Below are 20,412 nucleotides of genomic sequence, written 5' to 3' on the forward strand. Positions count from 1 at the left end.
TGGTCCAGGTGTCGTGTCATTCTCCATGATTGCTGGTAGGGGGCGATATCGCGCACAGCATAGCGGTGAGTTTAGTTAGCCAACCAGAACCGGGAGCGCCCCCGGTCGTCTCCTTCATTTCTCTGCCCGCAGGTGAAAGCTCTCCTCGGCGTGTTACTTCCCGCGCACACCGGAGGTAACCACAAACCGAGGTCTCGCTCCCCCCCACCCACGTTTCGACTCCTCATCGACGAATTTGGACCTGTCGTGTTTCCCAGTTCACGGAATGACATCGCGTTGAGCTGCTGTGATGAGTTGTAAGTTGGGAAAAGAAGTTACAAACGTGATATCCTTACACGTAATTCCACCCGGTCTCGTCTTCCTGCCCCGGTGTGTAGCTTCTATCCTGGGATACTTGTGCATTCTTCTACTGCTGCGGGAACCTGCGTGTCGTGGGGATGAGGAGTTATCCGGCACAGGTAGGAAACAAAAAAGTGACAGTTAAGAAACAAAAAAAGTGACGTCGGTTGTCCTTTAAGTACTCAGATGTTAGCAACGGAGTAAATACAATGCAATACATATAGATTAATATAGCGCTTTAACAACAGCTGAAGCTGTCAAAAAGCACTTCTCATGGACCACTATCATATACAAGGAAAATAAAGCAGTCACAAAAATAGTAGAAAGCACCAGGGAGTAAAACTAAAATCAAGTCTGAATCATGCTGAGTAAAATGCCAAAAAGTAGTTAGTTACAGAGTTAATTACAATTTATTGAATCATTTTTGAGGAATTGCAGGTTTATCACATCATCAATGTTATCCGCTTTCCGTCCACATGACCCCATCGCCCCCTCTGGGAAAGATAACTTACTGTAAAAACGTGTCGTACTTGTCACGAAACACTTCACTTGCACGGCTTTATAGTCAGAAATGCACTTTTACCAGTATCCTGGCCATCGGTTAATTCCACACACACACACAATAGTATGGGGTGTTATCAGCTCTTACACATACGAACAAACAGTTTAAACTTTGTCTCAGTCCATTCCAAATTTATCTTCTTCACAAGATTAAAACAGCGAGACATTTTGTACCCGGTCTCATATCATCTCATCTGCAATTCACATTTGTTTCTGCGCTACTTTCCCGCCAGTTCTGACAAGCAATGTGTAAAAATGACTCTGGTCGGATTTAGACGGCGTGGGCCGGGTTCACATAGCAGGCGTATGAGGTCTGCTGAGTGTCTTTGGCAAGGATGGGGGCTGAGAAGGGCATGCTGAAGCTTGTTTGGAAGAAAGTGCTCTTGGCGCTTTTTTTTTTACCCCCATTGAGTCTGCACTGTACACTGCACTGCACTTTGTGTCACATTTGAAAGCAATTAGGAATAATTTTATGATTTATTCCACCTGTTGGGTCGTATCGATGACACACACACACACACTCTCTCGCACATGCAATTCCTCATCTTGTGCTACACTAACATACAACCCCTAGCCTATGTTGTTTTTCCCCTACGGCAGGGGTGTCACAGTCATTTTTTGCCGCGGGCCACATTGTAGTTATGGTTTCATCTCGAGGGCCGTTATGAATTTGGGGATCCCATTAGAATGTTTAAATCCCTTCAAATATTACATATAGAGCACACAGCAAATTAATGAATAACTCGTTTTCAAATCTGAAGTCAGGAATAATGACTTTTATTGTGGTTGACATCCAAAAATATGACATTTTGGCTCAGATTTTAGCAATTATCATGGAATTTAACAAGTTTGATTTGCTTTCGCGGGCCGAAAAAAATGATGTGGCGGGTCGGATTTGGCCCGCGGGCCTTGACTTTGACACCTGTGCCCTACGGGTATTAGACTCAAGAGTTTATGTATGAATTAAAGGACAACCGACACCATTTTTTTGTTTCCTTACTGACATCAGAAACATGTTTTATAGCATCTAAAATACCCAAAACAAGCAGGCTGATATTTTTAATCAAATGCAAAACACCAATAAAAATGACTTCAAGTGTCCCAAAACTATTTCAAAATGACCTCGGAGATGCCGAGTTTCAGAAGGTCCCGCCCCCTTGTTCGTGACATCACGAAAGGACGTCCTGCCTTGCTCTCGAATCAAAACAATGGCTTCAGATTTGGAGAAGATGCTTTGTTGTTAGTCATCCAGTTATGAATATGATTCAAATAGTTCTGAAGAGGAAAGCATAAATGTTTGCAATCGATTAAAGAGGCTTTCAAAACTCTCAAGGTCACTTTCCAAGTTTTGCTGTGGGTGAGCAGTGGCAGCGACACGCTCCAGCGTTCACTAACCCGGAAGTAACTTCAATACTGTAGATAGAAAGCTAGTTAGCTAGCTAATAGATAGATACTAGCTAGCTAGCCAGCCAGCTAATCGATAGCTAGGTAGGTAGCTATAAAGCTACAACTAAGAGGGTGCAGAAAGTGCTTAAAATTGAACGACTGTGTCTTCGTGTTGTCGCTGCCTTCACAGAAGCTCCTGTATTTTGTTTTTTCTACTTCTTCCTTATCCTTTCCTCTTCCTTTTATCACTTTGCTGCTGTGAAATGTCAATTTAGCTTGTAGCAGACATATTGCACCATGACGTCCCTGATCCACTGGTGAAAAGGACGCTTCGGTCCTCTCCTCTTTCATCTAAAACTGCGTCATACAACTAAGAGGGCGCAGAAAGTGCTTAAAATTGACACTTTCCCAAAGAAAATGGAGTCAGTATGATACTACGCCAAGCGGTTTTCACAACCAAGATCCATCCTGTGCAAGCTTTTTAATGACTTTTACAGCCTTTAAGTTTTTTTATTTTTCATACAGCAGATGTAGCGGAATCACAGCTGCAGTCTGTGTGTGTTTATATATTTATATAATCTATAAAACCTCAAGTTTGAGTAGGTGACACTGATACTTGTTGACACTTGTCTCCGCAGTGAACCCGTGCTGCTACTTCCCATGTCAACACCAGGGCGTGTGCGTAAGATACGCAGACAACCGCTACGAGTGTGACTGCACCCGCACCGGCTACCATGGGGAGAACTGCACCATCCGTGAGTCCATTCCCCCCCCCCCCTCCCCCACGCTTTGCATCTGTGGCATCCCTTCATATCCTCTTTGGGGAAAGAGAGAGGAATTTGAAATATCACAGATGGAGAGTGTGGAAAGGGGACGGTTCTCACCGCTTTAAAATGAGAACGTAAAGGCGTGTAGTACAACTTACATTGTTCTTGGGATCCAACTATCCTGGAGATGAGGCACACATAGTGTTTTACATTAAATTTGGGTTGTATGCATATAAAAAATGCATAAAAGAATAGAATATTTGATAGAACCCATTGGCTTACGAACTTTACGAATGTTAAATATATGAAAATGTTACCTTGGCATACAAACTATTTTTCGGGATACACACAGAGCTGCCACAATGAGTGATATGTCGTTCGCGAACGAGCCCGTTCTCCTAGCAAGAAAATGGCAGCCGACTTTTTTTTGTCTTTTATTCCCCGCCCCCAGTCTTCGGTTAACGCCACGTGATTGGTCAAGAACGCAGCAGTGAGGGCAGGTGGTTTAAACATTAAAGAGACAGGCACACGATAGAGAGTGACAAACAGATAGAAAACAGTAACATTTGGACTAGTATCAACTTTGTTCAGTGTAGACTGCAAGGTTAAAATTCCCATTAACCACCCACCTGTACACTTGATGCAAAAAGCTATCAACCTAGCTAAACAGAACACAATTGATAAGGAACTAGGTAAAATGGTCGCAGAAAAAGCACCTACAAGGTATCGTTCCTCAAGATGGTGAAAGAAAAAGGCTACGTTCCTCATCAAGTGTTTAATGCTGATGAAACCGGCCACTCCATTCCATCAAGCCATCAACGACCATCACAAAGGTAAATAAAACGACTTTATTATACAGTACAGTTTATTTCTTTGATTATAATACCATAGCACATTTATTATACATAAAATAAGGTATATTTTGTGTAGGCTTAGAAAATTAGAAAGTAGAAAATTATGTTTTATGGGGACCTGGGAACGGATTATTCTCATTTTAATGGTTTGCTATGAGAAATTAATTTTTGGGATACACACCTTTCGTCTTACACACTCTGTCTGGGAACCAATTAAGTTCGTAAGCCAAGGTATCACTGTATCGGATTTTAATCAACATTTTTGCCATTGTCTTATTTCTGCTCGGGCACTCGCCACCCTTCCCATAATTCTAAACATTTATAAGCCTTTATTGTATGAATACAGCGGAGTTCTGGACTCGGGTGCGTAACCTCTTGAAACCCAGACCGGAGACTGTGCACTACATTCTCACCCACTTCCGCTGGCTCTGGGACGTCGTCAACAACACCTTCCTGCGAGATGTTCTGATGCGACTTGTCCTGACAGGTCTCGAGTCTCTCCGGAATAGGAAATTATTTAAAATAATATGAGACATTTCAAAGTAATTTTTGTATATATATGTGTGATTAGTGAGGTCCAATTTAATTCCAAGCCCTCCAACCTACAATTCCAAATACGGTTACCTCAGCTGGGAGTCATACTACAACCTGAGCTACTACACTCGGATTCTTCCACCAGTGCCAGAAGACTGCCCGACACCTCTGGGTGTCAAAGGTCAGGAGATCACCTCATGGAACTTTATTATTTAATATTTTTTTACAAGCCCTCAAAAACTTGTGATATTTTTGTTTACTAGGGAAAGATGGGCTGCCCGACCCTGAGCTACTAGTGGAGAAGCTGCTAAAGAGAAGGACATTCCGACCTGACCCGCAAGGCTCCAACCTCATGTTCGCCTTCTTTGCACAGCACTTCACCCACCAGTTTTTCAAGACCTACAACCGCATGGGGCTGGGCTTCACAAAGGCCCTTGCGCATGGGGTTAGTTCATACAAGACACATATCATGCTTTTTTTTTTAACGCTACACAATTGTATCGTGTAAACATATGATTGTGTGGGGGGTGGTCAAAAGGCGGAAAAAATATGTTTAGCATATTTGTAGTTATGCAGAATATGGGTCAATGTGAATTGTAAGGGTAACAAGAAGGGATCCATGGGGGACGCCTTCATTAACAGATTGTGGAAAATTAAATCACGTAGCTGGTGTGTTGTGGATGTTACTCATTGTAAAATGTGATTATTTTTTTTCATGTTTTTGTTTTGATATTTCAGCTTTTTTTATGATTAACTCATTCACTGCCATTCACAAATTTATTCGGGAATTGAAAATATGATGTAGAGCGCCATTCCCGAATTTGTTTCAGGTTTTGTTTTTTCATGCTTGGGTGCAGACAAAGCGCTGGCCACAGCGGTTTCCTTTGTTCCAGCTTCAGCTGTTGTTAAAGCGCTATATAAACCAATATGTATGTATTGCATTTTGTACAGCCGCCCTCATTTCAAGCTCATATAACTCCAGAACCATATAATTTAGGAATTAACACTTTTTTTTCTGATAAAAGAATAGAGTCTAAGGTTTCTTACGCTGTATGGAATGTTTATGTAGTCCTAAAACTCAATATTCTGTGGGTCCTGGAATTCAAATGACAATGACCAAAACCCTGGCGCTGGAGCGGACACATTTTTGCACATCTGGCAGTGAATGAGTTAATATAACCATTTTTTTTTTCCTGGTACAAACCATAATAATATTAGGTTGCAAATATAATCATATTAGACTTATTGAAAATTATTATTATTGTCATACTCCAACTTGGGTTTTGTACATTATACATTTGTACATAATACATTTTCATTATTTTACACTTCATTTATGAAACTGATTTAAAAAATCATAATATTAGCATAATATCTTTTGTGCAGGTGGATGCGGGACACATTTACGGAGATAATCTGGAGCGGCAACTGAAGCTCCGATTATTAAAAGATGGAAAACTTAAATATCAGGTGGAGTACAGATTTATTGTTTGATTTCACTGTAACCGGCTGTTTGTCTTTTTCTCATTGTAAATATGGAAATGCATGTTAAGCGTTAGGACCTTGTTGTGCTATTATTTCCCCCCCCCCCCATTAGTTGATTGATGGCGAGATGTACCCTCCCTCTGTAGCCGAAGCCCCCGTCAAGATGAGCTACCCGCCAGGTGTGGACCCCAAAGACCAGTTTGCTATCGGCCAGGAAGTGTTCGGACTTCTGCCCGGTTTGGGATTGTATGCCACGTTGTGGTTGAGGGAGCACAACCGAGTCTGCGACATCCTGAAAGCGGAGCATCCCAGTTGGGATGACGAGCAGCTCTTCCAGACCACGCGGCTCATCGTTATTGGTGAGCGACTTCTATATTTTATTTTATTTTATTTTATTTTATTTTAGTTCATTTTAGTTTAGGTTATTTTATTTTATTTTATTTTAGTTCATTTTAGTTTAGGTTATTTTATTTTATTTTATTTTATTTTATTTTATTTTAGTTCATTTTAGTTCAGGTTATTTTATTTTATTTTATTTTATTTTATTTTATTTTAGTTCATTTTAGTTTAGGTTAATTTACTTTAATTTAGTTTAGTTTATTTTATTTTATTTTATCGTATTTATTTTATTTTATATTTTATATGGTTAGTTGGTTAGTTAGCTAGCTAGTTAACTTGTTAGCCAGTTAGTTAGCCGTGAGCTATTTATGTATTTATTTTTATGAAATTATTTGTTTATTTTTTTCATTTATAGAGTTACTTTAGTTAGCCAGTTAGCTACCATATTTATTTATTTATTTTTATGAAATTGTTTGTTTATTTTATTTTAGTTCTATAGTTACATAGTTAGCTGGGTAGTTAGTTAGCCAGGTAGCTATTTTTTATTTACATGTTTATTTTTATGATTTTAAAATTGAAGCTCTCTTCCAACCAAATTTTATTGTATTTTATTTACAGTAAAGTCTCGTTATATCGATATTCAAGGGAGTCCGAAAAAATATCGATATAACCGGGACTATCGATATATCCGACCCTGTTTGCATTTAATTTTCTCCGTGCGTGCATAGAAATAGTATCGATATAACCAGGACTATCGATATATCCGATATCGATATAACGAGACTTTACTGTATATAGTTAGTTAGTTGGTTGGTTACTTAGTTTGCTTGATAGTTAGCCAGTTAGTTAGCCTGTTAGCTATTTCAGAATCAGAATCAGAATACCTTTATTCGTTCCACAATGGGGAAATTTGCAGTCCACAGTAGCAATTGAAAAGGGATGGGGTAGGGGTGGGGGTGAAAGGATAGAAAACAAGATATTCTAAGCATAACAAAATTTATTATTTATTTAATTTTATTTATTTATTTATTTATTTATTTATTTATTTATTTATTTATTTATTTATTTATTTATTTGTTTGTTTGTTTATTTATGCATTTATTTATTTACGCATTTATTTAATTATTTATTTATTTATTTATGTATTTATTTATTTGTGTTTGTGATTTGTGTTCCGTCTAAAGAAAGCATCCCTACCTCACTTTTACAGCCTTTTCATCACATTTCTTGCCCTCCCCAGGTGAGACCATCCGAATCGTGATCGAAGAATATGTTCAGCACCTCAGCGGCTACCTTCTCCAGTTAAAGTTCGACCCCACCCTGCTCTTTCACGCCCAGTTCCAGTACTCAAACCGCATCGCCCTGGAATTCAGCCAACTCTACCACTGGCACCCCTTGATGCCCGATAGCTTCCATATCAACGGGGACGAGCTGATCTATACGCAATTCCTCTTCAACACCACCGTGCTCACGCACTACGGCGTGGACAAGCTGGTGGACGCCTTCTCCCGTCAAGTGGCCGGCCAGGTAATAACGATTGCTGAGACGAGAGGGTGATTCACTTTGAATAAATCGTTAAATGCCAAGGTGAAGCTGGCACAATGAGTGATGTGTCGTTCACGAACGAGCCCGTTCTAACTAGGAAATGGCAGCCGATTGTTTTTGTCCTCTATTCCACGCCCCCGGTCTTCGGTTAAAGCCACGTGATTGGTCAAGAACGCAGCAGTAAGGGGAGGTGGTTTAACCATTGAAGAGACAGGCAGGCGACAGAGAGAGAGAGTGATAAAATGGATAGAAAACAGTGACATTTGGACTCATTTCAACTTTGATAGTTCAAAAGCAGAGTGTAGAATGCAAGGTTAAAATATCCCATCAATCAGGCTCCACAAATAACCCGCAAAAGCCAAGTGTTAAATGCTGATGAAACCGGCCACTCCATTCCATCAAGCCATCAACGACCATCACAAAGGTAAATAAAACGATTTTATTATACTGTACAGTTTATTTCTTTAATTATAATACCGTAGCACATTTTTTATACATAAAATATGGTCTATTTTGTGTAGTTTTAAGGCTTAGAAAAGTAGAAAATTATGTTTTATGGGGATCTGGGAACGGATTATTCTCATTTTAATGGTTTCCTATGGGAAATTAATTTTTGGGATACACACTTTTCACCTCACACACTCTGTCTGGGAACCAATTAAGTTCGTAAGCCATGGTATCACTGTATGCATTTTGTTTTGCTCGCAGGTAGGGGGGGGCCACAACGTAAATCCCGTGGTGACCCCTGTCGCCGTGAAGACCATCAAAGAATCGCGGCTTCTTCGCATGCAGCCTTTCAACGAATACAGGAAACGCTTTCATCTCAAACCGTACGCTTCCTTCCGAGAGTTCACGGGTGAGTCAAGCTAAAGTGACCCGCCGCCGCAACGCCGCCGCAACGCATGTAATCGACATATTTGACAAGGGAGTGTGACAAGCCTGTAAATACATCGATACCAGACGGGGAGCGGCCCAACCCGAGTTGATAATTACTTTCAGTGTGTGTGTCACCATGTGAATTAGTCTACGGGGAGTAACAGGAAACTGTTAGCGCTTATTATAATACTGTGTTTAACCTCCGGTGACTACCCAAAAAAATATGCTTTTGAATTACAGTAAAGTCTCGTTATATCGATATTCAAGGGAGTCCGAAAAAATATCGATATAACCGCGACTATCGATATATCCGACCCTGTTTGCATGTAATTTTCTCCGTGCGTGCATAGAAATAGTATCGATATAACCGGGACTATCGATATATCCGATATCGATATAACGAGACTTTACTGTAATTCGGGAGATGATTTATTTCATTATTTAATTGTGTTTAGCTACAGTTTTTGAACAAGATGGTGGCTTTAAAAGCAAGGGGTTTGTGTCAACCTGTGTCTTATAATAATAATAATAATAATAATAATAATAATAATAATAATAATAATAATAATAATACATTTCATTTATAAGTGGCTTTCAAAACTCTCAAGGCCACTTTACAGTCACAGGATATTTTTTTTTCTGCGGGTGAGCAGCGGCAGCCACACGCGCCAGCGTTCACTCATGAGTGGCTATCTGATAGCTATCTACTAGGTGGCTACTAGCTGTCTAGCTATCTATTAGCTATCTAGGTAGCTATCTAAGAGCTATCTATTCGCTATCTATTAGCTGGCTAGCTAGCTTTCTATCTATTTGAGTTACTTCTGGGTTGAGTGAAGGCACCCACAGAACAACTTATCCTGTGACTGTAAATTGAGCTTGAGAGTTTTGAAAGGCGCTTAGAAATGAAATGTATTATTATAATTATAAAATCCAGAAATAGATAATACTGACTGATGATGTCATTGATTGTATATATTTTTTTTTTGGGTGGAGCAGATAACGAGGAGATAGCGCTCACTTTGGAAGAGCTTTACGGCGACATTGACGCTCTTGAATTTTACCCCGGAATGCTTCTGGAGAGGACACGTCTGGGCGCCATCTTTGGAGAAAGCATGGTGGAAATGGGTGCTCCGTTCTCCCTCAAAGGCCTCTTGGGTAACCCCATTTGCTCTCCCGAGTACTGGAAGCCCAGCACTTTTGGGGGCCGCGTGGGCTTCGATATCGTCAACTCGGCCACGCTGAAAAACCTGGTGTGCCTCAATTCCAGGACGTGCCCTTACGTGGCGTTCCGAGTGCCCCCAGTGGAGCAAAGCGTTAGGACAGATGAGCTGTGATGTGTTTCGGGGGGCTACTGCAGTCCCTGAAAACACACGTTCATTTAGCTTGAAACATCCATGAGGCAAAGCAGCTTATTTGGACACCAGATCCACACTTGTGTCATTTTTTTTTTTGCAGCCTCACACTTGGAACTTTTCAGTGGTGAATTCAACACAGTATGTATTTGCCTCCAAGCATTTTTTTTGGATGGTCCTGATTATGGTGCTTAAATATAAAGATTGTGCTGTCATGCACTGTTTTAAAGGACAACCAACACCAATTATATTTATTATATATACTATTATTATTATACCGACACCGATTATCATTATTATTATCATCATTATTATTATTATTATTATTATTATTATTATTATTAGTCCCAAGCCCGGATAAATACAGAGGGTTGTGTCAGAAAGGGCATCCGACGTAAAAGCTTGGCAAGATTATTATTATTATTATTATTATTATTATTATTATTATTAGTCCCAAGCCCGGATAAATACAGAGGGTTGTGTCAGAAAGGGCATCCGACGTAAAAGCTTGGCAAGATTATTATTATTATTATTATTATTATTATTGGATTTGCCTTTATTAGTCTCACAGTGGAGAAATTATTATTATTATTATTATTATTATTATTATTATTATTAGTCCCAAGCCCGGATAAATACAGAGGGTTGTGTCAGAAAGGGCATCCGACGTAAAAGCTTGGCAAGATTATTATTATTATTCTTATTATTATTATTGGATTTGCCTTTATTAGTCTCACAGTGGAGAAATTATTATTATTATTATTATTATTATTATTATTATTATTATTATTATTATTAGTCCCAAGCCCGGATAAATACAGAGGGTTGTGTCAGAAAGGGCATCCGACGTAAAAGCTTGGCAAGATTATTATTATTATTATTATTATTATTATTATTATTATTATTATTATTATTAGTCCCATGCCCGGATAAATACAGAGGGTTGTGTCAGAAAGGGCATCCGATGTAAAAGCTTGGAAAGATTATTATTATTATTATTATTATTATTGGATTTGCCTTTATTAGTCTCACAGTGGAGAAATTATTATTATTATTATTATTATTATTATTATTATTATTATTATTATTATTATTATTAGTCCCAAGCCCGGATAAATACAGAGGGTTGTGTCAGAAAGGGCATCCGACGTAAAAGCTTGGCAAGATTATTATTATTATTATTATTATTATTATTATTATTATTATTAGTCCCAAGCCCGGATAAATACAGAGGGTTGTGTCAGAAAGGGCATCCGACGTAAAAGCTTGGCAAGATTATTATTATTATTATTATTATTATTATTATTATTGGATTTGCCTTTATTAGTCTCACAGTGGAGAAATTATTATTATTATTATTATTATTATTATTATTATTATTATTATTATTAGTCCCAAGCCCGGATAAATACAGAGGGTTGTGTCAGAAAGGGCATCCGACGTAAAAGCTTGGCAAGATTATTATTATTATTATTATTATTATTATTATTATTAGTCCCATGCCCGGATAAATACAGAGGGTTGTGTCAGAAAGGGCATCCGATGTAAAAGCTTGGCAAGATTATTATTATTATTATTATTATTATTATTATTATTATTATTATTATTATTATTGGATTTGCCTTTATTAGTCTCACAGTGGAGAAATTATTATTATTATTATTATTATTATTATTATTATTATTATTATTAGTCACAAGCCCGGATAAATACAGAGGGTTGTGTCAGAAAGGGCATCCGATGTAAAAGCTTGGCAGGATTATTATTATTATTATTATTATTATTATTATTATTATTATTGGATTTGCCTTTATTAGTCTCACAGTGGAGAAATTATGATTATTATTATTATTATTATTATTATTATTATTATTATTATTATTTCTTCATCAGAAAAAGAATTAATTCCTCCTGCAGGGCCAAAACATTCAATACAGCGCTAGAAACTTTAGACTCTCTTCTTTCATTAGAAACAACATTAATTCCTAAATGATATGGGTCTGGAGTTATCTGAGCTTGAAATGAGGGCAGCTGTCCAGAATACAATGCAATACATACATATTGGTTTATATTGCACTTTACAGCTGAATCTGTAACAAAGCGCTAACATGGAAAAAAGGGGAAATGATGCCCCCTTGTGGATAATAAAAAAAAAACATTCCCAAAGGCCATGGCCAACGCTTTATCAGCACCCAAGCATGAAAAAAAAACAACAACAAAAGCCAAACCAATTCAGGAATGGCGAACTCGGTCGTAAGTCGGATGTTACATGAATAATAATAATAATAATACATTTAATTTCCAAGCACCTTTCAGAACACCCAATGACACTTATATTTTCAATTCCCGAATATTAATATTAATATTATTAATATAATTTGTGAATGGCAGTGAATGAGTTAACATAAATCAGCTACTTCAACTCCTCTCGACAATCATCCCGACCTCCCACCAGTTCAGTTTTTTTTGTTGTCTCTTTTGTTTTTTAAACTTGTTTTACTTGCTTTGAAATGAAGTCGCCATTTGTATTGTGATGTGTGACTACATTACCTTTTTTTCCTGACATAAACATTCAAAAAGTAAGTAAAATAAAAGAAATTTGCCCTCTAGGAGCTGTAAACATCCAGCCGTTAAAAGTGCATTCATTAAAATTGGTCTTTTATTTGGTTTCCTTTTATTTTTGTTGCACTTTTAGCAGGCCATCCCTGCATAGTACACTCACTTCCCTCCCGCTATTCGCTGGTCAGGCTTGTTTCTTTTGGCAAGACACTGAAAACCGATAGCGGCCATGAAATTGGAGAATTTTAATCACGGGATGTGAAATGTTGATAAAGCAGTATCTCGCAGAACAGATCATTTGGATAAAACATTGTTGATGCCTTATTTGAATTCTATTAAATGCTGATCTGTCTGTTTTTGTTGTTTTAAACCATGTCCCCTTTGTCCATTTATATTGTTGGAAGAGCAGAATATGCATCATGGATCCTTTGTTACAACAACACCACATACATTTTGACGCTAAAGCTATCTATTTGCTGTCTATTAGCTATATAACTAACTAGCTGGCTAGCTAGATATCTATTTGCTGTCTATTAGCTATCTAACTAAATAGCTGGCTAGCTAGCTATCTATTTTCTGTCTATTAGCTATATAACTAACTAGCTGGCTGGCTAGCTAGCTAGCTATTTGCTGTCTATTAGCTATCTAACTAACTTGCTGGCTAGCTATCTGCTGTCTCTATTTGCTGTCTATTAGCTATCTAACTAAATAGCTGGCGAGCTAGATATGTATTTGGTGTCTATTAGCTATCTAACTAGCTGGCGAGCTAGCTATCTATTTGCTGTCTATCTATTTGCCGTCTATTAGCTATCTAACTAACTCGCTGGCTCGCTAGCTATCTATTTGATTTCTATCTATTTGCTGTCTGTTAGCTAACTAACTAGCTAGCTAGCTATTTGCTGTCTATTAGCTATCTAACTACGTATCTGGCTGGCTAGCTAGCTATCTATTTGCTGTCTATTAGCTATCTAACTATCTAGCTAGATAGCTATCTGTTGTCTATCTATTTGCTGTCTATTAGCTATCTAACTAGCTGGCTAGCTAGATATGTATTTGCTGTCTATTAGCTATCTAACTAACTAGCTGGCTAGCTAGATATCTATTTGCTGTCTATTAGCTATCTAACTAACTAGCTGACTAGCTAGTTAGTTAGCTATTTGCTGTCTATTAGCTATCTAACTATCTAGCTGGCTCGCTATCTATTTGCTGTCTATTAGCTATCTAACTATCTGGCTGGCTATTTAGCTATCTAGCCAGCTACCTAACTGGCTATATAGGTGGCTTCCTAGCTAGCTAGCTATTTGCTATCTATTAGCTATCTAGCGAGCTAGCTATCTATTAGTTATCTATTAGCTAGCTAGCTAACTTTCTATCCATTTGAGTTGAGTGAATGCTGGCGCGTGTGGCTGCCGCTGCTCACCCACAGATAAAACTGATCCTGTGATTGTAAAGTGACCTTCAGAGTTTTGAAAGGCGCTTAGAAATCAAATTTATTATTATTATTATTATTATTATTATTATTATTATTATTATTATTATTATTATTATTATTATAAAACGAGTACCACTTTGTAACGTTTTATACCAAGTCGCCCTCTATTGGTTACATTTGGAAATGCCCATGAAGGTAAACCCCCAGGCTGACATCATCGTGTTGCCTTCACATACACCAGGTTGAGGAGATATCTTCATCGATCCACACACTTTCTAATCTATTAATCCTGACGAGTGTTACTAGCCGAAGAGAAATTTAATCCTATTAAATTACTTAACAGCGATTACTTTGTGTTGCAGACATGAATCGCCTATTTAAAGGAGCAGCTCGGTCAACTCCCTTTTTTTCGCTTGTATAATCAGCCTTTCCGATACCTACAACGTCATTTCGCCAAAAAACGTCACCATTGCCATTTATGTGCGTAAGATTCGTTTTTATAAATCTATAAAATATATTACAATTATATAATCTACACACACGGACAGACAGGGTCAGTCTCATCCTTTTTTGTTTATATGTACTTAGTGTTCTTCTTTACAAATATCTACAATTCACGTGCAATATACGTCATGTAGTATCCGTAATGGATATAAATAGCTGTAACTCGGACTTCATATATCAACGTTAATTAACATGTAGAAATAGACACACACGGACGACGTTTCGTATACACAAAACGTGTCAACTCGTCATTCATTTATGTGCGTATTGCGATTGCGATTTTTCTGTCAATATCATGAACGCATCATCCTCGTTGAGTGTCAGATGCTTACGGGATTTAGCAACATTCTAGCTGATAGTGGTATTAAGGACGCCTAGCGATATACTTACTTCTAACTAATTGCTCAAAATATAAGGTAAACGCCTATTTCATATACATTCACTCTATTCTTTTATTATTTGAATGGGAATAATCTCGATATACATTTCAATTCACTGTAGAAACCTAGCTAAATGTAACGAGAGTTGATAGCTAATGCTCGGCTAACTCACATACGGTTGTTCCAATTCTTAATAACTCTAGTTTTAGAATACACTTTACTCTTATAATACCTGCACAGTTTGTATGTGAAAATGCATTTTTTACGTCGACAAAATGACGGACAACGAAATACCATCTGACCATTTCGTGCAGCTTTATTTATCAATCCGTACCACGAAAAAAATTAATCCGTCCATCCTTTGTCACAAACAAATCCATTGTTAAAATAACGTGTTTTGAATAAATGCATATTCGTGGTTTGGATTGAGTAGTATATAGGTTTTCTATGTACTAGCTAAGTAGTAATTAGTAGTAGTAGTAGTAGTAGTAGTAAATAGTAATTTTACGTTCTGTCACGTTCATTGAAAACATCACGTGAATAATATCGATGATCGGCATCGTTTTAAATTCACTCCCATCGAGTAACTACTCTTTTTTTTTTCCCCCGTAAAAATCAAACTCTCCCTTCATAAGATTTTTTTTCCCTTTGCAGTGTTCCAACTTTACTTACCACCAATAATTTCCAAGTTTTTATGGATGTAAATAATAATATATATATAAAACATATCTACGGTAAATGTTTTTTCTAGTATTGTTTTTTCCGGCCACTTTTCCTTGAACTTTTTTTTTTAGATTTTACACCAAATGAACATATGTTCCATGTTCCGACACCATTTTTTTGTTTCCTAACTGACATCATAAAAACGTTTTATAGCATCTAAAATACCCAAAACATGCAGGCTGATATTTTGAGTCAAATGCAAAACACCAATAAAAATGAGTTAAAGTGTCCAAAATCTGCCACAAATCAGCTCGAAACTGGGGATTCTCAGAAAGTCGAGCCCCCAGTTCGTGACGTCACGCCAAGTCGTCTTACCTCGCTCCAGAATCAAAACAATGGCTTCAGATTCAGAGAAGATGCTTTCTTGTTACTCATCCTGTTATGAATATGATTCAAATAGTTCTGAAGAGGAAAGCATACATGTTTGCAATCGATTAAAGAATTTATTCCGTGTCATTTTGAAGCATCTGGACTGCAATGTAGCGTCCCAGAAAATGCACAAGATGGCGCCCAAGCTCTATTGGAAATGGGCTGATTTGTCTGCTGGGAATTTGTGTCAGCGAATATCAAATAGTAGTCTTGGTGCCACATGCATTGAAAACAAGACTTCCTGCATATTCAGCGCCAGTCTTAAAACGTAAAATATATCTATATGCTTTGGAACATTTGCAAAATACTCTCAGTAGAAGTCATTTGAAGTGATGTTACAAATTATGGACACAACATGTCCGGAGGCGTCTGTTGTCCTTTAATTCATGAAAAATCTTAACCTAACACAACAAACTGTCATACATATTCCCGATAGGCGTTTGGGTGAGCTATTGCCATGACGACGCTCGACGACAAGCTCCTGGGGGAGAAGCTGCAGTACTACTACAGCAGCAGCGAGGATGAAGGCAGCGAAAACGAAGATGATGAGAGGGACACCAAAGCCATCCGAGACGGCGCCGTCAATGAGCCGGAGCTGGACTACAGCGCCGATGGCAGTGCGGTCAACACAGGTAGCTTTTTTTTCCCCAAGAGTGCAACAACTATTGATTTTATTTTGTTTGGGGATATTACAAGAGATATCAATTTGCTGTCTGTTTGCTATTTATTAGCTGGCTAGCTAGCTATATAGCTGGCTTGATAGCTATCTGGCTGGCTAGCTATCTAGTAGTAAGTACCTCAACCCCTCCCCAATCTCCCCCAAAATTGCATTATAGTATCCTTTTTGGGAAGTGTTTGTTCAATTTAGCATCTTTTAGTTATCTGTTAGCTATATAGCTATCTCGCTAGCTAGCAATCTTGATAGCTATCTATTAACGATCTATTATAGACAGTATATACCTAGCTAGCTATCTCGATAGCTCTCTATTAGCTAGCTAGCTAGCTTTCTTTCTATTTGAGTTATTTCCGGGCTGAGTGAACGCTGGCGCGTGTGGCTGCCGCTGCTCACCCACAGAAAAACGTATCCTGTGACTGTAAAGTGACCTTGAGAGTTTTGAAAGGCGCTTAGAAATGAAATGCATTATTATTATTATTATTATTATTATTATTATTATTATTATTATTATTATTATTATTATTATTATGATCTTGATGATGATCTTGATGACCTTGATGATCAGAATCAGAATCAAAAAACCTTTATTCGTCCCACAACGGGGACAATTTGCAAATGATGATCTTGATGATGATGATCTTGATGATGATGATCTTGATGATGATGATGATCTTGATGCTGGTGATCTTGATGATGATGATCTTGATGATGATGATTTTGATGCTGGTGATCTTGATGACGATGATCTTGATGATGATGATCCTGCTGATGATCTTGATGATGATGATCTTGAAGATGTTCTTGATGATGATGATCCTGCTGATGATCTTGATGATGATCTTGATGATGATGATGATGATTTTGATGCTGGTGATCTTGATGACGATGATCTTGATGATGATCCTGCTGATGATCTTGATGATGATCTTGATGATGATGATCTTGATGATGATGATGATTTTGATGCTGGTGATCTTGATGATGATGATCTTGATGATGAGCTTGATGATGATCTTGATGATGATGATGATCTTGATGCTGGTGATCTTGATGACGATGATCTTGATGATGATGATTACATATCGTGCAATGGATGATAAGTTACATGTTACCATAGTTTTAAAAAGTCATTCAGTGACAGTGAAAAGCTTTTTTTGTAGCATAGCCGAATTTTATGAGCTGCCCGCAAAGTTGCATAAACCAGCCATGTGTTTGATTAACAAGGCCATATTGTGATTTTTTTTAGGACCAAAGGGTGTCATTAATGACTGGAGGAAGTACAAGAAGCTGGAGGTGGAGCAGAAGCAGGATCAGAAGAAAGAGATGGAACGCCTGATCAAGAAGCTGTCCATGACGTGCCGCTCCGACCTTGACCTGGAAAAAGAAAAGCAGAAGCAGAAGGAGCTGCAGGATAAAATCAAGGGAAAAGTAAGTCATGCCCTTTTCGGGAAAAAAAAATACAGTGATACCTTGGCGTACGAACTAAATTGGTTCCCAGAAAGTGTGGGTAAGGCGAAAAGTGTGTATTCCAAACATTAATTTCCCATAGGAAACCATTAAAATGAGAATAATCCATTCCCAGGTCCCCATAAAACATAATCTTCTACTTTCTAAGCCTTAAAAACTAGACAAACTATACCTTATTTTATGTATAATAAATGTGCTATGGTATTATAATTAAAGAAATTAACTGTACTGTACAATAATGGAGTGTCCGGTTTCATCAGCATTAAACACTTGATGAGGAACATAGGCTTCTTTCACCGTCTTTAGGAATGATCCCTTGGAGGTGCTTTCTCTGCGATCATTTTATCTAGTCCCTCAATTGTGTTCTGTTTAGCTTTGTTGATAGCTTTTTGCATCAATTGTACAGATGGCTTGTACGGGTTATTTGTGGAGGCTGATTGATGGGATATTTTAACCTTGCAGTCTACACTCTGCTTTTAAACTATCAAAGTTGAAACGATTCCAAGTTTCAATGTTTTCTACCCATTTTCTCACCATTTCACTTTTTTTTTTCACTTTTGTTTTTTTGTTTCTCTCCACTGCTGCGTTCTTGACCAATCACGTGGCTTTAACCGAAGACTGGGTTCGGGGAATCGAGGATAAAACAGTCGGCCACCATTTTCTTGTTAGTAGAACGGGCTAATTCGAGAACGACACATCACTCATTGTGGCAGCTCCGTGTGTATCCCGAAAAATAGTTTATATGCCAAGGTAAAATTTTCATAAATGTAACGTTCGTAAACCGAAAAGTTCGTAAACCAAGGTATCACTGTACAATGAATTCCTATGCCCAATTTGTCTCAAGATTAACGGTACAGATGACACATTTTGTGCACGCAGATGACCATGCAGGAGTACAACATGCTCCAGCAGGAAAAGGACGATGAGGACTTCTTACAGCACTACCGCGCGCAACGCATGGAAGAAATGCGTCGGCAGCTGTGCCGTGGGAAGCGTTTCGAGCATGTCCAGGAGCTGGCTAGCGGCGAGGACTTCCTGGAGGCACTGGAAGAGGAAGACAAAAACACACCAGTCATGATCCACATCTACGAACCCGACGCGGCCGGCTGCGAGGCCATGAGTGGTAGCCTGGCGTGCCTGGCGCACGAGTATCCACTGGTCAAGTTCTGTAGCGTACGCAGCTCCGCCATTGGCACCAGTACGCTTTTCCGAGACGGGGCACTGCCCGCCTTGCTGGTCTACAAAGCCGGAGAGCTCATCGGGAACTTCGTGCGACTTACCGATCAGCTCGGCGAGGATTTCTTCGCCGTGGATGTGGAAGCGCTGCTGCGGGAATACGGTCTGCTGCCGGATAAGATCCCCGGACTAGCTAAGACCGTCCGTAACGGCGCCATTGTTCAGAGTCACCTCAGCGACGACGACGACGATTCTGACCTTGACATAGACTAGAGGCCCTTTCTCTGACTGATATTTTGCATCCACTTTATCCATTTCTTTTTCCTTGTAAATATACATATTTCCCCCTTGTAAACATGCTTTTTTGAGGTCCATAAATTACTCGTAAGTTAATAATAAAATTGATAGAAGAATCTTTGAACACAATAATATGTTTCAAGTTTTATTTCGTTTTAGGCCTGTCAAGACATCTTTGTGAAGGGCTTTTTTTTTTAAGTCAAAGGGACATTTAAAAGGACAACCTCCAGACAAGTTGCGTCTATAATTTGTAAAATCACTTCAAATGACTTCTACTGAGCGTATTTTACAAAGATTCCACCGCATATAGCTATATTTTACGTTTTAAAACTCGCGCTGAATATTCAGGAAGTCTTGTTTTCGAGTTGGTGACGATTCCTGACGTGATGTCACATCAGGAACGCTGCTCATTTTGTTGCAGTTTTAGCACACTTAAGTCATTTTTATTGGTGTTTTGCATTTGACTAAAAATATCAGCCTGTGTGTTTTTGGCTATTTTAGATGCTATAAAACGTTTTTCTGATTACAGTTAGGAAACAAAAAATGGTGTCGGTTGTCCTTTAATTGTCCACGATAGGGCACACCTTAACATACCCTTGAAACCCCTTTGCACTCTAAGGCGGCCATGTTGACCAGTCAACCACTATGTTACTGAATTTTGTTGTCATAAATGTTCAAATTGGGGCGTTTGAAAATGAATTTTATTCTCATACATTTTTAACATTTTTTTTTAATTATTACACTTAAAGTTTCAAGAAGAAATACATTTTTCCCACAGTTCCGCTTAAAAA

At 38.3% G+C, this 20,412-nt stretch overlaps 2 protein-coding genes across 2 annotated transcripts; both read left to right on the plus strand.

Moving 5' to 3' along the window:
- Positions 1-10,766, plus strand: LOC148884727 (prostaglandin G/H synthase 1-like). Its single transcript, XM_089021334.1, has 12 exons — positions 1-65; positions 133-296; positions 378-458; positions 2,925-3,041; positions 4,254-4,394; positions 4,479-4,622; positions 4,705-4,886; positions 5,828-5,911; positions 6,039-6,285; positions 7,506-7,792; positions 8,519-8,666; positions 9,683-10,766. The coding sequence occupies exons 2-12, from the start codon at positions 290-292 to the stop codon at positions 10,018-10,020; spliced, it is 1,776 nt and encodes a 591-aa protein (XP_088877460.1). The 5' UTR covers positions 1-65; positions 133-289; the 3' UTR covers positions 10,021-10,766.
- A 4,027-nt stretch (positions 10,767-14,793) lies between these two features.
- pdcl (phosducin-like) lies at positions 14,794-20,320 on the plus strand. The gene is made up of 4 exons (XM_089021335.1): positions 14,794-14,949; positions 16,442-16,637; positions 17,928-18,109; positions 19,028-20,320. Exons 2-4 carry the CDS (start codon positions 16,463-16,465, stop codon positions 19,595-19,597), a joined length of 927 nt encoding a protein of 308 aa, XP_088877461.1. The 5' UTR covers positions 14,794-14,949; positions 16,442-16,462; the 3' UTR covers positions 19,598-20,320.
- The last annotated feature ends 92 nt before the right edge of the window (positions 20,321-20,412 follow it).

Source organism: Hippocampus bargibanti, linkage group LG18 (genome assembly GCF_051943395.1).
Source record: "Hippocampus bargibanti isolate YZ-2025 linkage group LG18, ASM5194339v1, whole genome shotgun sequence".
Taxonomy (NCBI): domain Eukaryota; kingdom Metazoa; phylum Chordata; class Actinopteri; order Syngnathiformes; family Syngnathidae; genus Hippocampus; species Hippocampus bargibanti.